Source organism: Plasmodium berghei, assembly GCF_900002375.2.
Source record: "Plasmodium berghei ANKA genome assembly, chromosome: 14".
NCBI classification, from domain to species: Eukaryota; Apicomplexa; class Aconoidasida; order Haemosporida; family Plasmodiidae; genus Plasmodium; species Plasmodium berghei.
This window is the reverse complement of record NC_036172.2, coordinates 501,809-529,333: the sequence shown is the minus strand read 5'-3', so window position 1 is coordinate 529,333 and position 27,525 is coordinate 501,809. Positions and strand designations below refer to the sequence as shown.

The 27,525-nt window shown below is 21.1% G+C and overlaps 5 protein-coding genes across 5 annotated transcripts; 4 read left to right on the top strand and 1 right to left on the bottom strand.

The window, feature by feature from the left end:
• Positions 1–515: 515 nt before the first annotated feature.
• Positions 516–4,115, bottom strand: PBANKA_1412400 (conserved protein, unknown function; the record flags this gene model as incomplete). Its single annotated transcript, XM_034567451.1, has 1 exon — positions 516–4,115. One exon carries the CDS (start codon positions 4,113–4,115, stop codon positions 516–518), a length of 3,600 nt encoding a protein of 1,199 aa, XP_034423947.1.
• A 1,082-nt stretch (positions 4,116–5,197) lies between these two features.
• On the top strand, positions 5,198–6,397 carry PBANKA_1412300 (ankyrin-repeat protein, putative; the record flags this gene model as incomplete). Its single annotated transcript, XM_034567450.1, has 1 exon — positions 5,198–6,397. One exon carries the CDS (start codon positions 5,198–5,200, stop codon positions 6,395–6,397), a length of 1,200 nt encoding a protein of 399 aa, XP_034423946.1.
• A 1,587-nt stretch (positions 6,398–7,984) lies between these two features.
• PBANKA_1412200 (conserved Plasmodium protein, unknown function) lies at positions 7,985–17,926 on the top strand (the record flags this gene model as incomplete). Its single annotated transcript, XM_034567449.1, has 2 exons — positions 7,985–8,489; positions 8,694–17,926. 2 exons carry the CDS (start codon positions 7,985–7,987, stop codon positions 17,924–17,926), a joined length of 9,738 nt encoding a protein of 3,245 aa, XP_034423945.1.
• A 701-nt stretch (positions 17,927–18,627) lies between these two features.
• Positions 18,628–19,428, top strand: PBANKA_1412100 (Maf-like protein, putative; the record flags this gene model as incomplete). The annotated part of the gene is made up of 1 exon (XM_034567448.1): positions 18,628–19,428. One exon carries the CDS (start codon positions 18,628–18,630, stop codon positions 19,426–19,428), a length of 801 nt encoding a protein of 266 aa, XP_034423944.1.
• A 1,415-nt stretch (positions 19,429–20,843) lies between these two features.
• Positions 20,844–26,654, top strand: PBANKA_1412000 (conserved protein, unknown function; the record flags this gene model as incomplete). The annotated part of the gene is made up of 1 exon (XM_034567447.1): positions 20,844–26,654. One exon carries the CDS (start codon positions 20,844–20,846, stop codon positions 26,652–26,654), a length of 5,811 nt encoding a protein of 1,936 aa, XP_034423943.1.
• Between the last annotated feature and the right edge of the window lie 871 nt (positions 26,655–27,525).

The following is a 27,525-nucleotide window of genomic DNA, read 5'->3' as shown; positions in this document are numbered from 1 at the left end:
CAAAATCAAGTTAACAAAACTATCATGCATTGTATACTTATAAAAAAGGATAAATATTCAAATTTATTATGAAGATGATTCCATATTTTTGCCTGTTACTTGCTATTAGAAAAATTAATTAAATCTATTTATTTTTTATTTACCAATAAATTTAAATAAGAATATTTTAATTAATAAAAATTAAATTTAATATATTTTTTTTGTAAAATTTAACACGCAAAAATATTCATTTTTAAGGATGGGCATTGACCTTTAGAACGGAAGAAAAATATTTCTTATTAATTTTCCATCAATAAAAAAATAAATGTTCCTTATAAATATGTTATCAACTTATTTACATTATTTTTTTATAGTATATGTTTTATACCAAAAAATAAATTTCACTAAATGTAAAAAACAAAAAAACAAAAAAATAGTATACAATATTGATACAGATGCGCAGATGATATAAATGTGTATTATGCAACATTAAGAGAGAGAATGCAAATGTATATAGTGTTCAATTTTTTTTGTAGTTATATATTTTTTTTAATAGCCTTAGTTCTGATTTTTAAGTACTTTTTTTTATCCTGATTATTGATAGATCTGTTCGTTTTGTTTACTAGGTATTTTTTGGCGTTTTCCTGAGGCACGTTTTGTTTTTTATACTTTAAATAATTTGCCTGAGTATTAATTTTATTTTTGGTATGATTATATACAAGTGCAGAAGGTGTTGATATATTATTTTTATTGATTTTAATTTTAATGTGTGATTCGGTATATGTTTTAAAACGATCAGCTAAAGCTTTAACGTCATATATATTTTTGTCATGAATGCTGTTATTTGATTGCTTTATAAATTCATTCCACATTCCATCATAAAATGACAAAACCACATAATTTTCATGTCTAAAAACTTTATGTTTTAGTTGTATTTCTCCCATTATATATCCACTCGATTTATGAATAGGTGCCGATGGTAATGGGTCAATAATAACATTATAATCTTTTAATAAAAATGGGATAATATATAATTGCTTAAATTCGATATTTTTTTCATAATTTAATTTTAGATAATTAAAAACTTCTTCATATGGCACATTTGAAGCATATTGATTATTTATTAGCTTTAATTTGTAGTGATAATAAGATGTATTTAATAGATAATGAAAATTTTTTAAAAAATTATTTGTATCATTTTTGTTATTTAATAATGTTTTTGCACTATTGAAATTTATAGAAAATTTTTTAGGCATATTTGTAAAATTATTTAAATCTATATAATTAAATAATATACTACATTTTAATATTTCATATAATAATTCATATTGCTTTTTATTAAATCCTTTAACATCTTCTACAATTCTTTTAATTATAAAAAACCATGATGTTGGACAAAAATAATTTGTTAATAAAAAGCTATATGATAAATACAGTAATAATTTTTTATTGCATGTTAATATTATTTTATGAACATCAACAAATTTCCATAAATTAAAATTATGTCTTCCACTAATTCCAAAGGCTAGTGATATATCAATTAAGCAATTGGGGTCTATATCTGAAAAACTATCTTCTGTTTCATTTGCAGTGTTAGAAATATTACTAATATTATTTTGATTATCATATTCATTAATTGGGATTATATTATTTTCGTGATTTTCATCATGATTATTTATATTGTTTAATTTTTCAATTAATAAACTTTCCAAATATGTGAACATTTGAGTATAATGATAAGGATGTATACTTAGAGACATTATTATGTTTGAGATATTTTGTTGTGTCAATTTATTTTTATTTGTTTTTATTTTTTTTTCAAAAATTTGTATGGTTTTACTTTTTATAACCTCATTTTTAATATATATTAAATATAAATCAAGAATAGATGAAAAACAAGAAATATTATTAATTTGGCCATCACAAAATTTGATTAATTCATAAAGTAATGCAGATCTATCTATATATTTACCATTTATCATGTTATTTTTTATATTTTCCATTTGTTCATAATTTTCTAAATTATTTGTTTCCCTATAATGTATATCTTCTTCATTTATATTTTCATTTGTTTTGTAAGACATTTCGTTATTTTGAAAATTATATTCGTTTTCCAATTTGTAAACAGGTTGATCAGGTATAGTACCATGATTCAATGAATTATTAACATGTGATATATTTTCATTAGTATTTTGATTTTGTGGACTATTAAAATGTTCATATTCTTGTCTATTATTTTTCATATTATTGTTTGTGTTATTAGACAATGGCATTTTATTTACCACATCATAAAGGTTTAAATAAATACAAGCAAGATTGTTTGGAATAATAAGATCATTATCTTTTTTTATTTTATCTATAATTTTGTTAATTATTGATATTTCATTTATATCTTTACTAGTATAATATTTACTGTTCATAAGTATTTTCGTATTTTTGAAATAATCAGTTAATAAAATTAGATTTTGTTCATTCATATTGTCTATATTATAATATAAGACATTTAAAATTTTTCTATTAAATAATTCATCATTATTATTTATATATATATTTAATATAACTAATAATGTCTCGATCGAAAAATTATTCAAACTTTTTTCTAAATTGTTCATAATATTTCGATCATAAAAAAAATTCATTTTGTGATGAAAATTTTGGATATATTTAAAAACTAAAAGAAGTTCGTTATTTTCTGTAATAGTTTCATTACTATTATAACTATATTTTTTATAGCTGGGTAGTGTATTTAATAAATCCGATTGTAAAACATTGATAGATGTGTTATTTTGTTTACTAAGTGTTATGGGGTTTAAATGATTTAGTGAATTTGAATTATTTATAATAATATCAGGATATTTGTTATAATGCTCGTCATTATATTTATAATTTTGCGAATTTGGTACAGCTTCTATACTCGTACCTTTATAACTATTATTTAAATTGGAATCAAATAAAATACTTTTATATAGGTATTTATCATTTTCTTTAGAAATTGTTGAATTTGCATAATTCGAAATATTGCCATTAATTATATTATCATTTATCTGATCTGTTAATGATGAAGTTGTATAAAATTTATGACCATTATTATTATAACTATTTTTAAATTTTTCATCAATAACATATACAAAGAAAGCGTCCGGTTCTTTTAAATAGGAATTTTTATAAAAAGTGTTTATTATATAAAATATTTGAGCAACTTTTAAAGAATCTAATTTGTCTATATGCAAATAAAATTGTTCTTGTAGTAATTCCATAGTATCCTGACTTAGTGGATAATTTAGATAATATAAATATTTATACAAATTAAATATGTCATGTTCATTAATAAAAGAAATGTATTTTATTATATATTTGCTTATATTTATAAAATACTCTTCAAAATAGTTTTTTAATTTTTTTGATATATTCTTACCAGTAATACTATTATTATTTAAATTGTTGATAATTATCAAATTGTCTAAATTGTTATGCGAACTTTTTTTAAAAAATATATTACACAAATTTTTTAAAACATCTAATATGACACTAATAGTTATATTATCATTTCGTAATTTGCTCAAAATTTTGTTTATTCTGATTTTATCACCTTCTGATTTATAAGAAATGTCTAAATAATCATGAAGTTTATTAATATATATATTTGTATTATTCATACTTCCATTATTATTATTGTTTGAATTTAATCTCCCCTTTATTCCATTATTTAACAATATTTTACTACTCCCGCCAAGGAGAGTATTTTCACTTTCATTCACATTTACTATCGTTTTATTATTTTTTATATTGATAAAACTGTTTATTGTATAATTTCTTTTTCCGTTTTGTTTATTCAAGTAAATTTTGGTATTTTCTTCTTTTCCATCTTTTTTAATCCTTATATTCAATAAATGTTCACTACCATTATCACCATTTGAATTTACATTTTTCACGTTATTTTTAATGCTATGTGATGTGTTAAAATCTGTTTTATTTGTGACGTTACTCACATTACTGCTTGCGATATTTCGATTTACTATTCTTGCATTTTCCTGTGCATTTTTTTTTTCAATCTCAATGTTTCGAGCATTTTTTATTTGCTGAAAAAATATTATATTTCGTTTCACCTTATGAAATGTGGTCCTTGATGAAATCATCTCCAAAATAAGTTTTAGATCACAAGTCAAGGGGATACAAAAAGTGGGAATATATAAAAAGTTATATGAAAGCAACCACAAAAAATGTGCAAAAAAATTGTATAAAAAATAAATAGTACATTAAATTTTTAATGCAAATCGCTAGTAAGAGTGATAAGCATTTTCAAAAACTTTGGGGTGTGAAAAAAATTCTCCATGTGGCCAACACTAAATATGTGCCTTTTTATACATTTTGAATAATTTCACCATATATTCAAAGCTAATTAAAAGCACAATTGTGTATATATATAGATAATATCAAAACGCTATATATATAAACATATATGTATGTAACTATGTTTGTTCAATATATATACACTGAATAAAATAAATACCTGACAGGTATTTGGCAATATAATAAAAAAAATATCTACATAAAACTATGGGTTATTCAAATTTTCACAAATAATATGGAATAGTATATAAGGCAATTAATATTTCTATATTAAAAAATAATATATATATAAATAAAATAAAATTCTGTTGCAATATGCTACATACAAAAAGATAATAAATATGCACGTGTATAACATTATGTTTGAAAAAATATTATACAAGTTAATAATTTCTATGAATTTTTCAAAACCGAAGAATGGATATTTAATATGCTGTAACTTTAAAAAAAATTTAAATGGTTAATAAATATATATGCATAATGAATGAAAATAGGGAATATCCCTATATTTTCCGCTCATTTGTTTAACATATTTTTTTCGTCATTTTTATTTGTACTATATTTTATTATATTTTTTTGCACGTTCATATGGTCATACAATTTATGAATACATGTTTTCCGTGTTTGCATTTTGTTTTATTTTTGATTTTATTTATGAAATTTTTTTTTCTATTTTTTTAAAAATTATTATTGAGCATGGCTTTATAATTTATTTTTATTTATTACACAGAGGAGGAAAAAAGCCATATGACATAATTATGTATTATTCTGTTTTCATTCTGTTTTCATTTTTCTATTTTGTTTGAATTTTGGGGGGCATTTTTAGATAACTCAAATAATTCCATTGGCCTTTTTAGTTGCCTTTAAGATGAGTTCTAAGATATGGAAAATTATAATGAAAGATGATTTACCCAAATTTGAACAAATTTTAAAAGAAGAAGATGTAAATTTAAACGAATATAACAAAGAAGGGTTGACTTTGTTATTATATGGCATTGAAAAGGGGAGCATTGAATGTTGCAATTATTTAATAAATGATCAAAATGTAAATATATTTTTAAAAGATAAAAAGACCAAAGAAAATGCATTGATGAAATGTATGGTTATTGGACACGATATAATAAATATAAGTAAGCTATTAATTGAAAAAAATATTAATGTGAATGAAAAAAACAGAGATGGGAAAACTAGTTTGCATATAGCTTGCGAACATAATTATTTAAAAGGCATTGAATTGTTATTAAAAAATAAAGCTGATATAAATGCAATAGATATCCAAAATAATACACCATTAATAACATCCATCAAAAGAAACAATGAGGAGGCTGCTCGATTACTAATTGAAAAGAATGCAGATATTAATGTAAAGGACAAAAATATGAATTCAGTTTTACATATTTGTGCTAAAGAACATTTATGTAATGTAGCTCAATTAATACTAGAAACAAAAAAAGTAGATATAAAAAATTGTATAAATAAAGAAAATAATTCGCCTTTACATATCGCAGCTAAAGAAAACTTGAAAAATTTATGTGATTTATTTTTAAAATACAATTTTGACGAAACATTAAAAAATAATAATAATGAAACATATAATGATATTTTAAAAAAACATGAAGAAATTGCTTCCCATAAAAATGAAGAAAAAGAAAAAGTATATAAAGAAAAAGAATTACGAAAAAGAAAAAATTATGAACAGGAAATGTTAAAAACGGACGTATCTAATTTTTTAAAATTATATAATTTAGAAAGTTTAGCTCCCAAATTTTACAAGCACAATTACATATATGTTGATCAAGCTTTCTTACAAATTCAAACTATCGCACTAAAAAAAATGAACATAAGTAAAGACGAAAGGAAATTATTTTACGAGGCTATTGATAAATATTATGAACAAAATGAAAAAGAGAAAAATGAAAGAGATTTGGAATATCAGCGACTGTTAGAAGAGCAAAAAAAAACGAAAATGTTAAAATACGTGGCTCATGTCGTATTGCTTATATTCATTTTTCTATTTATATATAGTATATTTATATCGATAAAACGACGTAGGCAAATATTTTTTTAGATTATCATATAAAAACAGGTGGATAAAAGCAAAGAAATGATGAGAGATCAAAAACAAGATAGTAAAACAATGTAATACTATCTTTCGATTTATAATTTATGTTGTAGAAACAATTTGCTCATATAAGTTTATAATCATTATTCCCATTTTTTTTATTATTTTAGAAGACTCAACAAATATGCAATAATGCAATCACACATTTTTTATTAACTCATTTATAAAGCATATATATATTCATATACTTTTACGCTAATTCATATTTTTTTTTTTTTCGTTATTTGGTTATTCATTTAAAACGTAATTACTATTATTTCTCTTTTTATTATGTTTTGTCTAATTATTAAATACGCCTATAAATATGGTATGTCATAACAAACTTTAATATTTTTAAGTGTAATTTATTTATGTATATAAAGTTTTTTTTCGTTTAAAAATATTTTATTACAAAATATACATTGCTACCGATTTTGTGTAATCGGTGATAAGTTGGCATTCATAAAAGATGGAAAAGAATAAATTATTAGCACAACATATCACACAAATGTGGTAAATTAAAAATTTTAATTTTACTTCATTTTTAATAAAAAATCGTTTTTTTGTATCGTTACATATATTTTTCTTTATTACCAGCATTATATATATTATTGATTTTATAAAACCTTTTAATAAGTCATGCAATTTGAATTAATATTAAGCGGGCATAAATTAGTTTTGTTTATTCATTTTTAGCTATTTTAAATCGTCTATCTATTTCCATAACATGTGAATAATATGATTAAGATATATAATCCTCAAAAGGTACACATTTTTATTTAAAACACATTTTTTATGTTTGAACAAAATATTATGATAAATATTTATTTATTATGTAAATAAATGCAAAGTAATGACTTTGTTGGTTTGGCATATAATTTAGGATATTTTATATTGCTTTATTTTCTATACATTTTTTTTCTTCTTAACATTTGAATATATCCTATTTTTTAAATGGATAAAACCTTAAATAAATATTTTACGAAATTTTTTTTATTATCATAATATAATAACTCAAGGGAATTATTCTTATTTAACATGTAGTTATTTCAACTAAATATCAATTTATTTATTGGGGATATATAGAATATTTTATATAAACGCATACATAATATATTATATTATATACATATTTATTTATTTAGTAAATTAAATTTTGTAATAAGTTTATACAACCTTTTCAAATTATTATATTTAAATATTCCCTTTTTATTTTTTTATATGAATGTTGAAATTATAAAAGTATTTCAAAATGTATTTTCCCATTTTTGAGTATTTACAAGTTTTGATATTTTGTCATAATACTATGTAAGAATATTTCGAATATTAAATTATTATTTTCATAACTATATAAGCGTGTATAATACATATATATGCAATAGCGCCAATATGGAACCTTAAGTTTCCGATTTTACAAATATAATCTTAGCCATTAACGGTCTAAGTTATTTTGTTTCTACAATTTGATAATACGCCAACTCAATTAAGCTTCCATATATAATTTATCAATTTTTTTGATAATAAAAAATATTAAAAAGGTGAAATAGACTAAAAATGGATTTAAGCCCTAACTCCTTAAAAATGGATAAGAAGTATATCAATAACTATAACAGTTTAGAAAAAAATTATTATTTTATGATAAAAGAGTATGAAACTATATCAAGCTCAAGAAGCAATATTGCAAATTTTAGGATAATGAAAAATTTGTTAATCATAAACAGTATAATAGATGAAGTGAAAAAAAAACACCTTATCGAAATTTTTGAAAATTTGGATAAAAACTTAGTATTAATATTAAAAAAAAATAACCACAATTTTATTTTAAAACTATTAAAAATATGGTATATAAAACTTTATGCATGTACAGACTATAATATCAATAAGCATTTCAATGAAATATTAGAGATCATTTTTTATAAAAGTTTATCTAATTCCGTTTCCGAATCAAAAATCATATATGAAAACTTATCAAAAAATGTAATTTTGCTAACTTCTTTAGTTTTGCCTAAATTCAAGTCAGCGATAATCCCTCACATTCCCTCCTTAATTGAATACTCAAGTAATGACAATAAATGTGTATAATAAAAGATGTATAAATATATTTATGCCTGTGAATATTTTACATACTTATGGCCATATAAAATATGCACTCCAAATGTGTGGGCATAACAAAATATACTTGTTTTTATTACGATTTATTTTACTGATAATTCCTTTTTTGTATTATATTTCTACACGCAATTAACATCATTATTTTTTTTAGAAAAGGTAAAACGATCAAACAATGGAGAATTGAAATATTTTTATTTTTCGTGTATGAATAAAATAATAAAAACACTATCAATAAATTATTTAGACAGTGAAAAAATATATAAATTTATGAAAAGAGAAATAAGTGATAAAGAAGAATTGAGTCAAAGTAAAATAATAAAATGCCTTAGAAATATTTTTATAATTCATCCTGAATATTCTATTATAGAATGTGAATATTTTATAAGTTATATAACTGATAGTATAAATTTTAATAAATATAAAAATATAATAAATGTTAAATACATTATTAAATTTGCTAGCGTTATATTCAGTAATTTGGTTAATATAAAATACAATAAAAGTAATAATTTATTATTAATTAAAAATGGCGCAAAAGAAAATATTGATAGTATAGAGGCTATGCCTGAAATAGTAAACAATAAATTTTATGATAAAAATAAAGATTATTACTCTAAGGAAAATAAAAGAAATAAGCATGATGATGAAAAAAAAAAGGCATATTTTTTTACAGATATTTTAAAAATAGCAACAGATGAAATTATCTCAAAAATAAATAAAATAAAAGTAGAAGAAAAAGATGAACAAAATTATGTTCATCCCGAAAATATTAATGGGTTTTTCTTTCAAAATAATAAAGAATTTAATAAAAAAATTGTAAAAAAAAGAAAGACCCCTTTGTCTATTTATAATTTCCAATCATTCATTAATCATTTCAAAAATATTATATTAAATATTTTTTCAGATACTTATCATGATTATACATGGGTGAAGAAGTTATTTTTTTTAAAAGTCCTCAAAAAATATAATTATTTCGATGAAGTAATATTATATAGTTTTCTTAACGTGGACAATATTAATCGAAAATATCGAAAAACCAAATTTAATAAATATGAATTTTTCAAAACGCAAAAAAACCAAGAAAAATCATCATCTTATTCCTCTACAAATGTTAATCAAGATAATTTTATAAATCACTTGCTAGAAATAGATTATAAGTTTATGATGCATAGAGAAGAAATAAATTGTGATGAATTAAATGTAGCACCTTCTGAAGATAAGCGTATTCTAAAAATATACAACTCTTTGATTCATAATACTTTATTGAGAATAATTTTTCTTGAATCCTTTAAAAATGTATTATTTTGTTCTAAAAAATTTTCTGAAAAATCAATAATAAAAATTATAAAATATTTTATCAGCCTTATAGATACTGTCTGTTCAAATTGTGCAAAAAAAAAAAACATAAAATCCCCTTTATATACAAACAATATTTCAAACTGTTTTGAAATAAAGCATTTGATATTTTATTCAACAAAAATAATAAAACAATTAATTAATCACAGAAAAAAAGACACTTATACAATAATAAAAGAAAAAAAAAAAAGGTTACAACGAAATGAGAAATGTAAAAATAGCTATAATCAAAAGCATGAAAATAATTCGAAAAACTTTTGTGATGAAACTAGCGACGATAATATATTTATAAGCCGAAAAAATGTTGCCACAAATAAATACTTTAATAAGCAATACAACAATTTAGATAATGGAAAAAATACCAAAACTGTAGAAAGAAAAGAAAAGGAATTTGTTTATAAAAACGAAAACACTTCTAATATTTTTCGAGATCAAAAAAGTAAAGATATGCTAGGAAATGAAAGAAATGACTCTTTATGCAATTCTCCTTGCGTTAATAAAAAAAATTTAGAAACACAAAATATAAGTAAAGAGGGAGAAGGCTATTATAGTACTAATGTCAATGAGGAAAATAGTAATTGTAAGAAAGGTATTAAAGCAAATTACGAAAATGATAATGATTTAAAAGGAAAAATAAATAGTGATATATATATGAAAAATTGTGATGAGGAAGACAAAGGAATAATGAAAAGAGAGGCAATAGGAAATAATAATGATTTAGATGAAGATAATGAGGAAATAGAAAAGCAATCACTTGAAGATTTAAAGATCCGTATTTTTTTAGAAAGCCAAATAAAGAATTATCTCATATTAAATAACAACGTAGCAAGTGATGTAAATGAAAGAAAAAAAAATAACATCATATTAAAAGTTTTAATAATTTTATATAATGAAATTATAATAAATGATAATATCGAAAAAGAAAAATATCGAAAGTATGAAAAAATTATTAAAAATATAATAAATAACATGAACGGTATACATATTGATATAGATATAGTAAGATATATTATAAATTTATTTCTAAATATTTTTATAAAATTTCCATATTATATATATAATTTAATATCACTATTAGTTAATTATATAACTATAATTAATGCAAATTTTATGACATCCTTAACATTAGATACATTTGATGATGTGGAAAAACAAGTCAGTATTCTTATAATAAGTTCAATTACATTAAAAAAAATTATTTATCAATCTATATCATTTTATAAAATATATCATTTGGACAATTTAATAGTGTCTATATTTGACATATGTAAATTATTTCTTTCAAAAATTCAAGTACATCCATTAAAAACGATAAATGAATTAAGGAGAATTATCTCATATTCATTAATCCATTCTATAGTTTTCATTATAATAAATCAAGTAATTTTCACTGAGTATAATAATAAGTATTTAGATGAAGGTATGTTAGAGAGAACAAATGTTGCTAGAAAAAAAAGTTTAGAAATAAATAATCCTGTTTTTAGAAACTCTTTTTCAAGTTGTAATAATATAAAATGGTATTGGGTTATTTATCAAATATTATATGGAAATTCTATTTTTCGACTTTTAATTGATATACTAAATGAAATGATGAGTGAGATTGATAAAGCTAGAATAGAGTGCTTTATTAAATCTTATGAAGAGCAGATTAAAAAAAAAAAAATGAACTCGTCAAATTTTTTTCTTGTAGATAATTTATTTATTTTAGTGTACATTTTGAAAATTATTTATATATTTTTATCATCTGAAATTGTTACATTTCTTTTTTTTGGTCATATATACAAAATAGTAAATACGTTATTTGAATTATTTTATAAATTTCATCATATCACTGAAGAATATAACAATAGTGATAACTTGGAAGAAGAGAGTATTGAAGAAAATAATGTTAAATCTACATCTAAAAATGAAGACGATGAAGATACCAAAAAAATAAAAAAATATTTGAGTACAAATGGCGTAATTCAAAAAATGGAAAAAAAAATTTATAATAAAAATGCAATTTCTAAAAAAAAAGAAATAAAAATGTTTTACTTCTATGAATATGGTTTTACACAAATGTGTAGGTTGGTAAATATTGAAAACATTCTTCTCATATTTGCTATATATTTAATAAGAATTATATACAAAATTACAATTTTTATAAAGTATCAAAAATTTGGAATAAACTTAACCCAAGAAAAGGAAATGAAGGAAAAAGACATCGATATTAATATGCAAACTGAAAAAAAGTTGAATAACTATGGAATAACCAAAGGAAATGTGGTAAACTCTTCTAAATCAAATGCTATAAATAATTTTAGTGAGAGTATTGATAAATTAAACTATCCCAAAGCAGGGACTTTGGAATATAATGAAAAGGAAAAGGAATTAATGAACGTAAATGAAGCCATAGCAAAAGTAAAGGAAAGCAAAAATGTCTATTTTTATTTTTTCTTAAACTATATGATTAATTTTGTAAAAAATAAAGATAAGAACGATTTTAGCAATTTGATAATAAATATATTTAAAAAAGAACAAATTAAATGCAAAAAAAATCCGAACAAAACAGAAAATGAAATTCCAAACGATTATAATAACAAATCCCCCTTATTACATGAGAACTTAGAAAAGTTAGACATATTAAATATTTTATCAAACAATTACGATAGATATTACAAATTAACATTAATCAATATAATTGAAATACTCGAATTATATTTGAAAAAATATAATTTTTTCATGAAAATTATTAAAAACATATCTAGATGTATTTTAAATGTTGATTTAAATAGAAACGAAGTAATGGTTTATTTATTAATACTCGATAAATTTTTAAAAAAGCAAATGCATAATAAAAGTAAGGTCAAATTATTTAAACATATATTACCTATAATTAAATTATTAAATAAAATGAATAATAACAATGGTTTATTGAATGTGTTAATCATAAAACTCATGGGATATTTTATTAGTCGTAATAATAGTGAAATAAATTCGTATATTATAAATTTGTCTATAAAGCTATATAACTTTTTTTCGAAACGCATGACTAAGGAGAACAATTTATATGTTATCTTTTCCTTTTTAATTAATAATATAATTTTATCCTACTTTAAAATAAATAGTAAAAAAAATGCCACAAAAGGGAAATCAATAAATTATTATCAACAACCTTTTATCCTTGAAAATGGAAATACTAATATAGAAAAATATATAAACATAAATAATAATGATAAAATTGTGGATAATAATTCAATTCTTGGTATTCCTTTTTTAAATATTTCTTCTATTATAAAAAAAAATGAAAAAGAATTTATTTTTAAGCTCGACATTTCCAACATAAAACATTACGCTACTACTTCTTCAGTGCACATTTATTCAAATGATTTAACATTAAACCCTAGGAAAAATAAAAAAACAAAGAAAGGGGAAAAAAAAAACCTTTTTATTGAACAAAATAAAAATCGCGAACAAATTGATAAAAAGATAAAAACAGAAAATGAATGGAATAATAATGGTAGCATGGTATTAGACGAACAAGAAAATAACAAAAATGCATTAATTAATGAAAAAAAAACTATTTTCAAACTATTTGATATTTTCCTAAATATGCTAAAAATAATTCCACAGGAAAAAAATATGTTTATCTACGTTTTAAGAAATTTTAATTTGGTAATAAAAAAATCCAACGGAAAAATTAGTGTAGACAGAATAAAAGGTTGTTTAGATATCATTCTGGCATATATATTGAAAAATGAAAATATGGATATTTACAATTTTAAAATTAAGAAAGCCAAATGGGTATTGGTGTTTTTCAACAATTTAATGAGGGCTCTTAAAAAGAGGAACAAATGGGATAACATAAAATGGAAAAAGAAAAAAATCCATGATACGACAAAGAATGATACAAATGAAAGTTATAAAAATATTGCAAAACGTGTTAGAAAAAGTAAAAAATATTATAAAGAAATAGAAAAACAAATCTTTACAATTTTTGAAATAATGCTCAATTCTTATGAAAAAAAAATAAACAGGCGTTTTTTTAAGACAATTAATAGCTTATTTGATTTGTACAAAAAAAGTAAGATGAAAAAGTTTATGAGCAAAATATCTATTCTTATACAAAAGAATATTTTTATTTCTAATAAAACTAAATTAATAAAAAATGCAAGTATATCCCTACTAAAACTGGTGAAGAAAAAGATATATATTCCTATGCATGAAAACTTCGATTATTATATTATAGCTCTTTACAATTTTTTTATTAATGATGATGAGAATGACATAAAAATGATAAAGAAATACTTGTTTAATATATTAAAATTTAGAATACTTAAATATTCGTTTTTTAACGTCAATGAATGGATAAATTTATTTGAAAATGTATTAAATGCTAAAAATATAATTCATTATGATATAAAAAAATATGACTTTGAAAATTCTGAATATGATAAAAGTGATTATAACAAAAATTTGGATGATACAAAGCACGAAAAGGAAAATAATTTATTAACAAATGAACAAGTATTAAATGAAAACAAAAAAAAAAACTCTATTTTTTACACGTCTGTATTCAGTGAAAATTTTTACTTTAACATTCATATAGATTTCTTGGATGAAAATTATACAAAAAGGAATTTAAATAATAAAAAATCATTATATTTCAACATATTTGAAACAATGAGCATTCATTATACATTTTCTTATCAAACTAAATTATTTGTTATGAAATTATTATTATTTTTTTTGGAAACAATAACATATTCATCCTATATTTATATTCATAATGATCCCTATTATTCGAATTATTTGAAAAAGCGTCTTAAAGAAATTATAATTTATAAGGATTATCAAAATAAATTGTCATCTCATATTAAAGAAATAAAAATGGTTGCAAAAAATAATCAGAATACAGCATTTCCTGTTGATACAAACAATTTTAATGAAACAATAAATGTCCTTTCTTCTAATGGTAGTGTTGGGCTTTTTCGAAACTCTAGAAAAATTAGTAGTGAAAAAAATAACCTCCGAAATAAAAGCCAAGATAGTGATAGTGATGATCTTGATAATAACACAACTAAAAATCATTTTATCTATAGTGATGAAAAAAAAAACATAAAAAATTATAGTAATATATATGAGAATAAAAATTTGCATGCAAAGAATAAGGATGAAATGATAAAAAGACTTGAAAATATTGAACACATTATTGAGATAAGAGAATGTTTGAGCAATTCCAAAATTATAGATAAAGGAAATTTTAAAAATAATATGAATATTGAAAAAATTATTGATAAATTTTCATTATATGATAATTTTGAGGTATTATTAAAAGTTATATTACATAATATAAACTATGGAATAAAGTTTTATAAATTGTCTAAACTTGCTATGAAAGTATTAATTGTTTATTTAAACATTTTCAAATTTTCTAAAATCATTATTGATGAATTATCTACTAATAATGAGATTCTTTTATTGCAAAATTATGAAATAAATATTTTGGCTTCTTTAAAAACATATTTCGAATCATTTAAATATATATATATTAATGATAATAACAATTATGAAGATGTAAATAGTACCAAAAAAAATGGTGAAGCTCAGCAATTTTCTCATTTCTTTTTATATCCATTATTTGATATATATAATTTATTTTTATTTCTCAATGATATAAAATTGTGTAATTCTAACACTAAACTTATAAAATATTTTTTCCACTTTGCAATAAAAGATAGTACAAATAAAATCAGTACTTCATTTGGAAATAGTTGGAGCTGTGAAAGTGGAAATACCAACAGCAGTGGTTGCCAAAGTAGTATTGATAATTATTCTGAAGGATTTACCGAAATAATAAAAAGTGCTAATAAATTAATAAACAAAAAAAATATAATAAATACATCGCTATTTTTTTCCGAATTTGATGCATGTGTGTATTTTCTATTTATTTATAAATCATTTTGTTATTATATTATAAATAATGAAGAGGCTCAAAATAATTTAGCCAATTTTAACATGAATTTTGTTATAAAAAATCTTAGCTATATTTTATACGATACTATGATTTTATATTTATGGTCATCAGAAGGCAATAATAGTAATGGGCAAAATGAAAGGAATTTTAATTTTATTCATAATTTTTTTACATGTGTAAATGAAAAGGCTCGATCTTTATCTCTTTTTTACTTTTCTGCATTTCCAATTATTATTAAATTTTTAAATGTAGTAAGGAAGAAAATAATATTGGACAAAAAGTATTATTTTTTTTTCAGAACATTTATTTTGTTCATACTTTATATTTTGAAGGAATGTATAAAAAATATAAATGAGAAAACACGAGAAATATATTTTTCCTTTATTTTTAATTACTTAATTATTATTGGATGGTTCAAAGGTGAATATATTAATGAAGTAAATGAAATTTCATCGAGAAATTGTTTATCAACGAAAAGTAACCAAAACAATGATCCGAATTATGACAGTAAGAATAATAATATAAATGAAGAAAAATTAAATAAATGTATTTATAAAAGTGAACAGAATGATAAATGCAATAACGATGAATCTAACAATGAAAATTTCAAAAATAATTGTCACAGAAATATTAATAGCCTTGAAGAAATGAAAAAAAACACATTTTTAAGGACTGCATTGTATTATATATTAAAATATACCGTTTCTTATATAAATGAGAATAATTTACATATAGTATTAGAATTTATATCAGAAGTTCATAATAATATTATAGAAAATAAAATTGAAAAAAGAGATAAAGTGGTAATATATAAAGTATACACCCTAAGTATATATGTTGTAAGCAAATTTTTAAATAATAAAAATATTAATAATGTAGAAAATGCAAAATTATTATGGAATACATTTTTAAATTGTTATATTATTTTAAACGAAATAAATGATAGTAATTTTAAAGACAAAATTATATTATTGTTACAAAAACTATTTTTAGAAAAAATTAATTTATTATTAGACGAAAAATTATTAAGTAAGTTATTAAAATTATTTTTTCATTATTCTTCAATTAATAATATAAATAATTACTTAACAAAAATAAAACAAAATTATAATGAGCGTATTATAGACTTTTTGAAAAAAGAAGATTTAAAAAAATTAAAATTGGAATATATAAAAATAATTGTCTTTATACACTTTGTTAGCTCTACTGATATAATGGAGGATACATATAAGTCCTATTATGACAAGCAAATTTTGGATTTGTTTATATTAATTTTGAAAATAATGAAAAGTATGTATTTTTATGGAACAACATACAATGAAACCAACAGTACTGAAAATATCCCTTGTAATAAAATAAATGATAAAGATATAGACATCAAGCTTTCACATATAAATAATAATAGAAAACATATTATTATATCCTCAATAAATATTATACAAAATATTTTGTCTTTAATAAAAAATAATAAAGAATCATTTATTTTTTATTTTATATGTAATGTGATAAAAAATGGAATGATACCTATATTTATAACAAATTATTCAATAAACAATATTTCACCATATAGTTTAATATCAAGCAATTCCTATATAGAAGATGTTATTTGTTATTCAATAAAAGTATTAAAAACATGTTTTGATGTATTTTTTAGTAATTTAAATATAACAAATAAAATGTTAATTCCATTTATAACCTTTATTTATAAAGTTATAGATTTATGCAAAAGGGAAAATATAGTAATAACAAAAAGTTATTTAATATATGAAACGAATCAGGAAAAATATTGGGATCTTTTAGAATATCAAAACGAAGAGCTAAATAATTTTACAAAGTATGAAATATATATTGTTGATAATAATATGACCTTATATTTTAAAGAATCAATTAACATTTTTAGAAATATAGCATTTAAAAATCCAGAATTCTTTAAAGACATTCTTTCCCTTATAAATGCAAAAGAAAAATTACTCATATATAATTTGATAAAGGAATCTATTGATTTAGAAAAACAAAATGAACAAAAGGACAAAAGCGTTGGTGAGAAATTAGATTTTAGTTTTGTAAATTAATGGGCTAACTTAACAAAAAACGAAGGAAATAAAAAAATCCCCAAATTATACATATATTATCATTACTGTTTATTCCCATTTTAAGCGATTCACATATATTTCATTTTTTTTTTTTGTCACTATAAATAAAGCATTGGAATGTTTTTTCTAAAATTGGTATATTACATACATATAGATAAGATGCATGAATATTTTTTTTGTTATATTTTTTAATAACATTTTACAACTATCAATTCTTTGTAATATAATAGTTATCGCTTTTATGTTCAATACGTAATAACTCCGTCGCTAAAAACCGCAAGGATTAAATAAAAAAATATGCAATTGTTTTGTGAATATATGTGGTGATTTTGTTATTTTTTTCTATAGAATGAAATAATTTTTTTTACCAACCTTAAAAAAATAAAATGGTAAAAACCAATGTATCGACCACACTCATTTACTTTTTCCAGGAACCGTTGGCAAAATAAATTAAAATAAAATAATACTTATATATCATATTTTTCTATACATGGAAATCTGAATAATAGTGCTTATTCTACCAACAATTTTTCTATATATTATTTATTCGTAAACTTATTTGCATATATATTTGATTTCCTATATATTTGGTTACATTCTTTATTTTTATATATTAATTTTTATCCCTATTTTATATTTTACTACGCAATTTGTTTGCTAGATATTTGAAAGAAAACAAAATGGAATGCTCGAGTGTTATAGGGTTGGGAAATATTTTAGAAGATGAAAAAAAATGTTTAATATTATTAGCTAGTAAATCCCCTAGGAGAATAGAGTTAATGCGATTAACAGGAATAAAAAATATGTATATTTGCGAATCCGGATTTGAAGAAAATTTAGATAAAAAATCGTTTCCCACTGCTGAAGAATATGTTAAAGAGAATGCCTTGAGAAAAGGATTTAATGTAGCAGAGCATATTTGGTTTAATAATAACAAAACCGATGATAAGGATAAAAATGAAAAAAATTATAAACAAAATGATAATAATTTTGTTGAAAATGATCTAAAAAAAAACAATAATACAGATCAGACTTATAATTATCAAATAAAATCTATTAATAGCTATTATAATCCATTACCTAATATAATTATTTCTTGTGATACTATTGTTACATTAAATAATGAAATAATAGAAAAGCCTTTGGATAAAAATGATGCTCATAAAATATTAACAAAGCTATCAAATAATACTCATTGTGTATATACAGCTGTGTGCATATTTATGTATAAAACTAAGACACCTATTACATTTGTTGAAAAAACCAATGTATATTTTGATAATTTACATGAGCATGATATTTTAGAATATATAAAAACAAAAGAGCCATATGATAAAGCTGGTGCTTATTCAATTCAAGGACTAGGAAGTCAATTTATTAAAAAAATTGATGGATGTTATTATAATGTTATGGGGTTACCTGTACATAAATTATCCAAAACATTGGCAAAATTATTTATTGAAAATAAAATTTTATATTAACATTTTTACAATATTTATCAAAAACTTTTTATTTTTTTGAAATTTATATGAAAACAAATATATTTATATATGAATGGTTTCTTCGTATGCATTTTTATGTAAATTTCACTAATTTTTTTAATTTTAAATTGAAATAAATAGTGTTTATGAACATTAGGCACTTTATATTTTTTATAACGAACTATATAGTAATCACGCCGTAAAAAAATTGTATACAAAAAAATACACTATCAAAGTAGTGAAACATGCAAAAAAAGGGTATATATAGATATATATTTCTCAATTATATTAAATTTTAATGTCTTAACAATTAGATACAACTTAATATGGAAAGCAACGAAAAACAACATGCACTGTTTTGCAGGCATACTATAAATAATAAAACGGGGGTAATATATAAGTGGTCAAAATGAGAATACTAAAAGAAAGTGAAAATATAAAAAATATGTGCATACGTATTCGCTATATATGTATATAGCGTATGCATGCATACTGTACGGGTGCATGATTATCATTTGGTATTTTCTTTATAAATACAACATTATACAATAAAACATAATTCAAAAAAAGTAAAATAATCATATATGTTCCACCATAAGAACTAATGATTTCGAATTTGTGTATATTTGAATAAATGCATATTGTCTACAAAAAATATTATTATTTTTTTTTCAAAAATAAATGATCACAAAAATTATGTTTTGATTAGAATGCACCTAATTCTTTAAGTATAAATGAAGAATAATTGCTCGAGTATTTTGAATAATTCAATACGCATATGTACGTATATATTATAACATATTTGTATATCTTCAAATATTTTTATGTAGACAGCCTATATAAATTAAAATTTTATAGTTTATTAAATTTTTTTATCATTTTTTTAAATTTAAATATATCATAAATAATATGTAAAATAATATTTGTTCTTAAAATGAACTGAAATTGAGTTTGTACATTAACGAATATATCTTTATATTTTTTTTCATATGAATTTTTAAAACAGATCAACAGTCAATTTGCAGACTTATATAACTTTTCATCGTTAACAAGCTTACACATATTCATTTATTTGACGTAATAAAAATAAACAAATAAGTAAAAGATATATACATAGACTATTAAGAACTAATTTTTGTCAATAATTCTTGTGTATATACATATAAATCAGTATTTTTTTTTGTGTGATTTTACATTTTTAAATAATGTTGTATAAAGATAGCTAAGAGTGGAATTTACCTATTTGTTAAAAAACAGGTATATAATAAAATACAATTTAAAAGACAAAAAAAAACGCATAAATAGAAATACAGTTTCATAGAGGTAAAAAAGAAAGAAGAAAATAAGTTGAAAAGTAAGTAGTCAGAGCAAAATATATATATTTAAAGAGACTTTTTTATCTTCAAAAAATAAATATGGCTTCTCTTTATAGAATACAGGATACAGTAACAAATAATGACTTATCAGGGAGAGATCATAATGGCAAACCCCATAAATTTAATAAATCATCTATAAAAAAAATGGTAAATTCCCCAATTTCAAAACAGCATAACCCCCCAAATAGTAAATTAACAAGTAAAAAACAATTAATTGGGGCATATGTGAACGATAAAGGAGTATTACAAAATATATTAGATAAAACAAGTGAATTATTTAAATACAAAAAATTAAGAAACTTATTATTCAAAAAAAATAATAAGCCTAAAAAAACTAATAATATTGGGATAAAATATAAGTTTATGTATAATGGTACCAATTTAGACAAGTATGATAGTTTTGAAATTCGAAATAAAATTAATAATAACAAAAAAGCAGCGACAAAAATAAAAGAAAAAAACACATCTCATGTTAGAAAAAGTAAAACAAACAATTTTAATAAAAAATTAAATAACTTAAATATAAATAAGACAAACAGCTTGAAATTCGACGAAGAAGTGAATAATGATTTATCAAAAGAGCATAAAGACGAAACAGAAAGTAGTAAAACAACAGAATATAATTACAAAGTAGAGATAGATAAAATTAAAATTCCATATATAATAAAATTATTAGATAAAATGAAGAAAAATGAGAGTAATGAAAATAATCAAATAACAAACTATTCTTATAATAATAACCTTTCACACAGTTTCAGTAATACAACATCAAACGATGCTCAATTTAATTGGGAAACTAATTCTTTAAATAAAAATGATATAATACAAAAAAAAAAGTCAAAATTTTTAAATAATAAAATTAAAATATTTAATAATTTAGTAGAATATGTAAAACCATCAAGGAGTTATAATATTGATGTATGCCATCCTTTATATAATTTGTTGTGTAAAAATGAAAAATCGTATTTAAGTTCTAATTGGCATGATAGAATAAATTATGCTTTTCGAAATATTTGTGGGTTAAAAAATTATATTCATGATGATAAAACAGAAGGGGAGCATGAAAGAATCTTTTATAATGAGTTGGAGTTATTTCACATGTCTAGTAATATAGGAGCATGTGGACTTATATATTCATTATTTTTAACCAATTACAAAGTTAATAATTATTTTCATAACGATCATGACATTGATAATAGTAGTGATAGTGACGATGAAGAAAATGAAAATCGTAGCAATCTTATTAATATGTTTAAAACATGCTTTATTAAAGTAACTAAAGATAATTATCCTCATATTTATAATATATATAAACCAAAATTTGATGACGATTTACTATTTTTATTTGATAGTCTTGTTTTTACTGTAGTTTTGGGAAGTAGAAAAGATAATATTAGTTATAATTTAGCAAGAAAAATATATAGTAATGATCTTAAGGGAAAAAATGTGTTATGTGATTGTATATTTAATTTGAAAAATGATTCAAAATTTTCTTTACCTATAGCTAGCCAAATTGATTTTATGGGGATGCGAATAATTTCAGAACCCTTAATGCCTTTAACTAATGATTATATTCCAATTGATGTAATTAAAGACATATATGAAAATGTTGAAATTACAGATACCTCCAGTAATATAGATAGCGATCAAAATGAATATTACAAAAAAAAACATAATTTAAGAAATAAAAAAGAATGCAATTATATTTATAGTGAGAAAAATAGCTATACAAAATGTTCAGAAAATAATTTGTCAAATAATAGTGGAGATAATTTTAAAAATAAACAAATATTTTATGAACGACTAATGGTAGAAATAGAAAATTATGATCGTACATTATATGACCAATTAATAAAAATGAGTGATTATGTAAACTACAGTTGTTGTATTTTGCCTTTTGGAATGTCAAATTATTTTGAAAGTAGAATATTTAAATCTCAAAATAATGTAAAACTATTTAAATCAGTTATAGATAATTTATATATAATTAGAGGAGCCGAAGAAGTATTACCTCCAATTGTCTCAAACATTAATAAAGATAATTTTATCACACGATTGAGATATGAATATATAAAATATTACCACGAAGGGAATCCTTTATGCAATACAACACTTGCAATTAATATAAAACCTGAAAAAAAATTCGAGGAAAATGATGAAAAAAATAAAAACAATATATATCATTTAAAAAATGTTAGTAAGCAATGTTTTGATAATATTGATAATTATATTTTACCTAAAGTAATAAATTTTATAGCAAATTTTAATGATAGTTATGATATAACTCACGTATATCATTCCCACGGTGTTAACATTCGAAATTTGGGTTATATATTAAATAATAAAAAGACGCCTACATACCTTTCCGAAGTTATATGTAGAGAACTGATTTGTAGAACATTGAAATCTATACATTATGAGAATATACATTATTTTATAACAAATGTGCTAAGTGTGTCTAATTTTTGGAATAACGGAATCCAGAGGGAGGTAAAAAATCGAAACAACCCCAAAATATATAATAATAATGCACAAATAAAAAATATTATTAATATGGAAAATAATGAAAAAAGAGATATTATTTTTTATGACGAATATAACAAAATTGCTGATACATTTGATTTTATCAGAATATTTGAAAATGATGATAACGATCAAATGATGTATAGAAAATGTCTTAAATTAAAAAATGATAAGTTTATATGTTTTTGTAATGATTGTTTGAAAAATTGTAAAAAAAATCCAGAATTAATACCACATAAATTGGTAATTAATTTAATAAATTTAACCTTAAATGTGAATAGTGCTAGTAGTATAAAATTTTGGAATAATATTCTTATACCCCATTGTATTAAAAAATTTCAGATTAATTTAAATGATCATATAAAAATTCGAGAAATAGAAACGTATGGACTATTATCATGCTTAGAATATCATTTAGGTATTTATTTTAAAGAACATTGCAAACAAAATTATAAAGTTCGATTACCAATAAAATTGGATGATATGTCTAATTTTAGTTCAAAATGTGAAAAACATTTATTTCCCAACGTTGATAATTTTATACACATTTTTAGTGCAAATAGTAGTAATGGAAAAATCAAAAATGAAAAAAAAAGAAATAACCATATGAATAAAAGTAAACAACCAAAGTTAGAAAATAATGGTATATATTTGGGGCTACAAAAAAATAATAATTTGAATGTAGATAAAAACAAAAAAAACAAACATATTCATAATTTATCTAATAAAAAACATGACAACGAAAATAATTGTACCGATAAAAAACGAGAATGTAAAGATATTCGAAATTTTATGGAAAAAATACAATATGAAAAAAATATTCTTCTTTCAAAATGTGATGATAAAAACAGGGAAACAATTCAATATGAGAATAATTATATTTCTTTATTTTATTCTAAAAGTAAATCATCTTTTCCAAAATATTCTACATTGTCTTTTAGAATTATAGAAAAGTTATTTTCCAATACAATAAGTCAAGAAAAATTTAAAATAAATAATATACTAGAAGAAAATGTTCCATATATCATTAATATAAAAAATAGTGACTTTTTATATGTAAATAGTATATGCAATGTTGGATTATGTGGAAAAATAAAAAGTTTAATTTATGAATATAACATTCCTTGTCATCCACATTGTATACTTAATAAAAAAATGAAATGTATAAACTATGTAAAAACTAAAAAATGTATATATTTATTATTAAACATTAATGCTAATAAAAATGTATTTGAATTAACAAAAACATTTTTATATTTAGCATATTTACATTTTGAACATGGTTATATACAAAAGTGTTTAAAAATATGCTACTATATTTATAATATGATTCCGAATATAGGTACATTAAAAAGAGATATACTTATTTTAATATTACAATGTAAGATAAAAGAAAAACAGATTGATGATGCTTTAATAATTTATAAACTTATTCTAATATTTAGTGAAAGATATGATGGTAAATATAATGTAAGCGCACTTTTTTCTAATATCTTATTGTCTGATTTTTATTATAACCAATCAAATAGTGTTGAGATAAAAAATAATTCCAATAATAATATTAATACAAAAAATGATAATATAATTAAAAGTAATTACAATGAAGAAACTGATATGTCATATAACATTAATCAACTCAAAAAAACTGATAGCAATCTTGATTTAAAAAGTAAATATTTGTTAAAGGCATTATATTATTCTGAGTGCTGTTATAAGATAATAACATCATTGAGCGATATATGTTTTCACTATATATATATATACTCTTTAATGTTAATGGGTAATGTTTTAATGTCTTTAAATAAGTTTCACAGAGCAATAAAATATTACAGTTTATCATTACAATATTCGATCAGAGGGAAAATGCCAAGTTTTATTATTTTACTAAGCAAGTGCTTGCTAGCAGATTCGCTAAAAAATAATGGAAATTTTGATAAAGCTATTGAACTAGCAGAAGAGTGTTTAAACACGTTAAAAAGTTCAACATTTTGTTCGCACAATCTTATTCTTCATGTCATTTTTCATTTAGCTCAGATGAAACAATTTATTGGGTGTAAAGATTTATTATTTCCAGATATTTTATTAAATAATATTTCTAATGTTCATATTAAAAAAAAAATATCACTTCCTGATTTTATAATTTTAGAAAAAAATTACTTAAATGAAACAAATATAAAGCATAGAAATGAAGCTATAGATTTATATATTAAATTATATTATAAATTAAAAAGTCTAAAAAACTATTCTATGGTTGTTGCAAAAGATATATTTGGAAATTTATATACAAAAAATGATGAATTACCAAATACAGAAAAGTCGAATATAAATCATTTAGAAGATAAAATGGAAAAAATATTTGATATAATAAAAGAAATACTTAAAATAAAAATCATATCACTTAACATGAACAAGCAGTTTATGATAGCTTCAAAACTATTAGCCATAGTTTTATCTAAAAATTCATCAACATTTGTCAGCGAATTAACATTAAAAAAAAAGAGAGATAAAATATATGAACAATTTATACAAAATGATATACAATACAATAAAATGGAAAAAAAAGACAGTAAAAAAAATATTGAAAAAGAAAATCAATTTTATTATTTAATTGATACAATTTATAATAATGATAATAAAATGAATGAACTATTTAACGATGGATATATAAATAACGGATCAAGTAATAATGAAGATAATTTTAATTTAGATTCTATCAATTTCCATTTAATTAAAAACAAACAAAATTTATTTAATCGAAATCGATATACAAAAGATTATGATTATATATCAATTGAAAAAATTTTATTTGACAACACATATTTTAGTATAATAGACATATGCAAATATTGCTACATTATGTGTGATAAATATAATACAAAAAGTTACAAGGAAAGTTGTGTTAGTAGTAAAATGCGTCCAACTGTTGACATAGGAGATAACAACAAAATAAATTACAGAGAAGAAAACCACGCATTTTTATTAAATCCAAGTATTTGGTTTGATGTTTTGTTTTTCAATACAATGAAGGGTGTGTGCAAACATATAGAACTTATTATGCTTATAGATTTGATCAGATTGTTTTTAACCCCAATACAAAAACAATTAATTTTATTTCATATAAAATCTTTAAATAATATTAGAGATAATGAAGAGTACTCTGAGTATGTGCAATATATATTAAATAATGAGAAAAATAATAATTTAAATATATTTAGAGAAATTGACCAAGAAAATAAACCCAATATATTCCATAATATATTATTATCTCAAACTACAAATTGCACTGATGAAGATGAAGAATCAAAATATTTATATAACAAACAATAAAAAAAACAAACCTTTTACCTTTTTCAGAATATTTTTCATAAAACAAAATAATATATTTATTTTCATAAAAATTATGTTTAAATTATGCTTGCAGATAATAACAAGAAACATACACCCTTACTAAACACTATAAAAAATATCGACTATATATTCCAGTTTTAAAGCATAATAAAGTGAGTATAGGAGATAATTAGGATCATAATAAAAACCCTATCCTGCAGCCGTTGATTCTATTATCACTATTAACCTTAAATATAAAATTTGGAGCTTTAAAATGTAAAATATCGAAGAAGGAAATTTTATTGCATATTAAGTTAATTTTTTGCATATGTTTTGTTTTCTTATAATAATTTTGCATTGGCATTCCATTTTGTTTTGTATTAATTGTAATGTAAATTATTGGCTATATATATCCATAAAATTGTGTTACACATTTGAATATATGATAAGTGATTTTTAAAAAACAAATAAACAATAATATAAGGCATATAAAATTATTATTAATTTCATATATTTTTACCATATTAAAGAAATAAAATAAGGAATATTTTCATTTGTGATACTTATTTTATTTTTTAAGCGTCTTTAAAATATGATATATTTTTATGCAAAAATGTGCATACATGGAGAAAAAAAATATTATATATATTAGATTAGTTCTCTCAAAAAATAATATTAATATAAGGAATTTCATATTATTATAAAATGTTCATAATTTTTAATATATTAAATTTTCTTTTGTTTTGTGAAATTTACAAATATCTCAGAGAGATGGAGTTTAAAAAGTAATATGTGAAATATGCTCATATAATAACACTATATTGAATAAATTTTTATATCAATAGATACTTAAGTATTAACAATATCACGA